The sequence below is a fragment of the Malania oleifera genome, chromosome 8, assembly GCF_029873635.1.
Source record: "Malania oleifera isolate guangnan ecotype guangnan chromosome 8, ASM2987363v1, whole genome shotgun sequence".
Classification (NCBI taxonomy): Eukaryota; Viridiplantae; Streptophyta; class Magnoliopsida; order Santalales; family Ximeniaceae; genus Malania; species Malania oleifera.
Window position 1 is genome coordinate 4,642,201 of NC_080424.1, and position 691 is coordinate 4,642,891.

Genomic DNA, 691 nt, shown 5'->3' on the forward strand with positions numbered 1-691 from the left:
CTAGTGCTGATCCCCACTGAACAAATGTGGGTACTTCTGTCGTATCTCCTCCTCAAGTTCCAATGAAGTTTTCTCTTTTGCACGATTCCTCCACAGGACTTCTACTAGTGGAATTTTCTTGGTGCGCGACTCCTGTTCTTTTTTATCTAGAATCTGTACTGGTGTTTCGTCATATGATAAAGTATCTTTGAGCTTTACCTCCTCATAGCTAACCACGTGGGAAAGATCTTGGACATATTTCCTTAGCATAGAAACATGAAACATGTCGTGAATCTTGGATAAAACTGATAATAAAGCTAACCTGTAAGCAGCTGGACCCACTCTCTCAAGTATCTTGAATGGGCCAATAAATCTAGGGCTCGGCTTACCCTTTTTCTCAAATCTCATAGCTCCTCTAAGCGGTGCTACTCTCAAAAATACGTGATCTCCCATATCAAACTCCAACTTTCGGTGGCAAGTATCTGCGTAACTTTTCTGCCAACTCTGAGTTGCACTGATTTTATCTTTAATTAGTTGGACTTTGTCGTATGTCTACTGTACTAACTCTAGTCCTAAAACTCACCTCTCACCCATTTCATCCCAATATAGTGGAGAATGGCACCTTCTACCATATAATGCCTCGTATGGTGCCATCCCAATGCTGGCCTAGTAGCTATTATTATACGCAAACTCAACTAACAACATATACAAG

The 691-nt window shown here is 41.1% G+C and overlaps 1 protein-coding gene across 1 annotated transcript; it reads right to left on the reverse strand.

Moving 5' to 3' along the window:
• Positions 1-432, reverse strand: LOC131161861 (uncharacterized). Its single transcript, XM_058117847.1, has one exon. It carries the CDS (start codon positions 430-432, stop codon positions 1-3), a length of 432 nt encoding a protein of 143 aa, XP_057973830.1.
• Between the last annotated feature and the right edge of the window lie 259 nt (positions 433-691).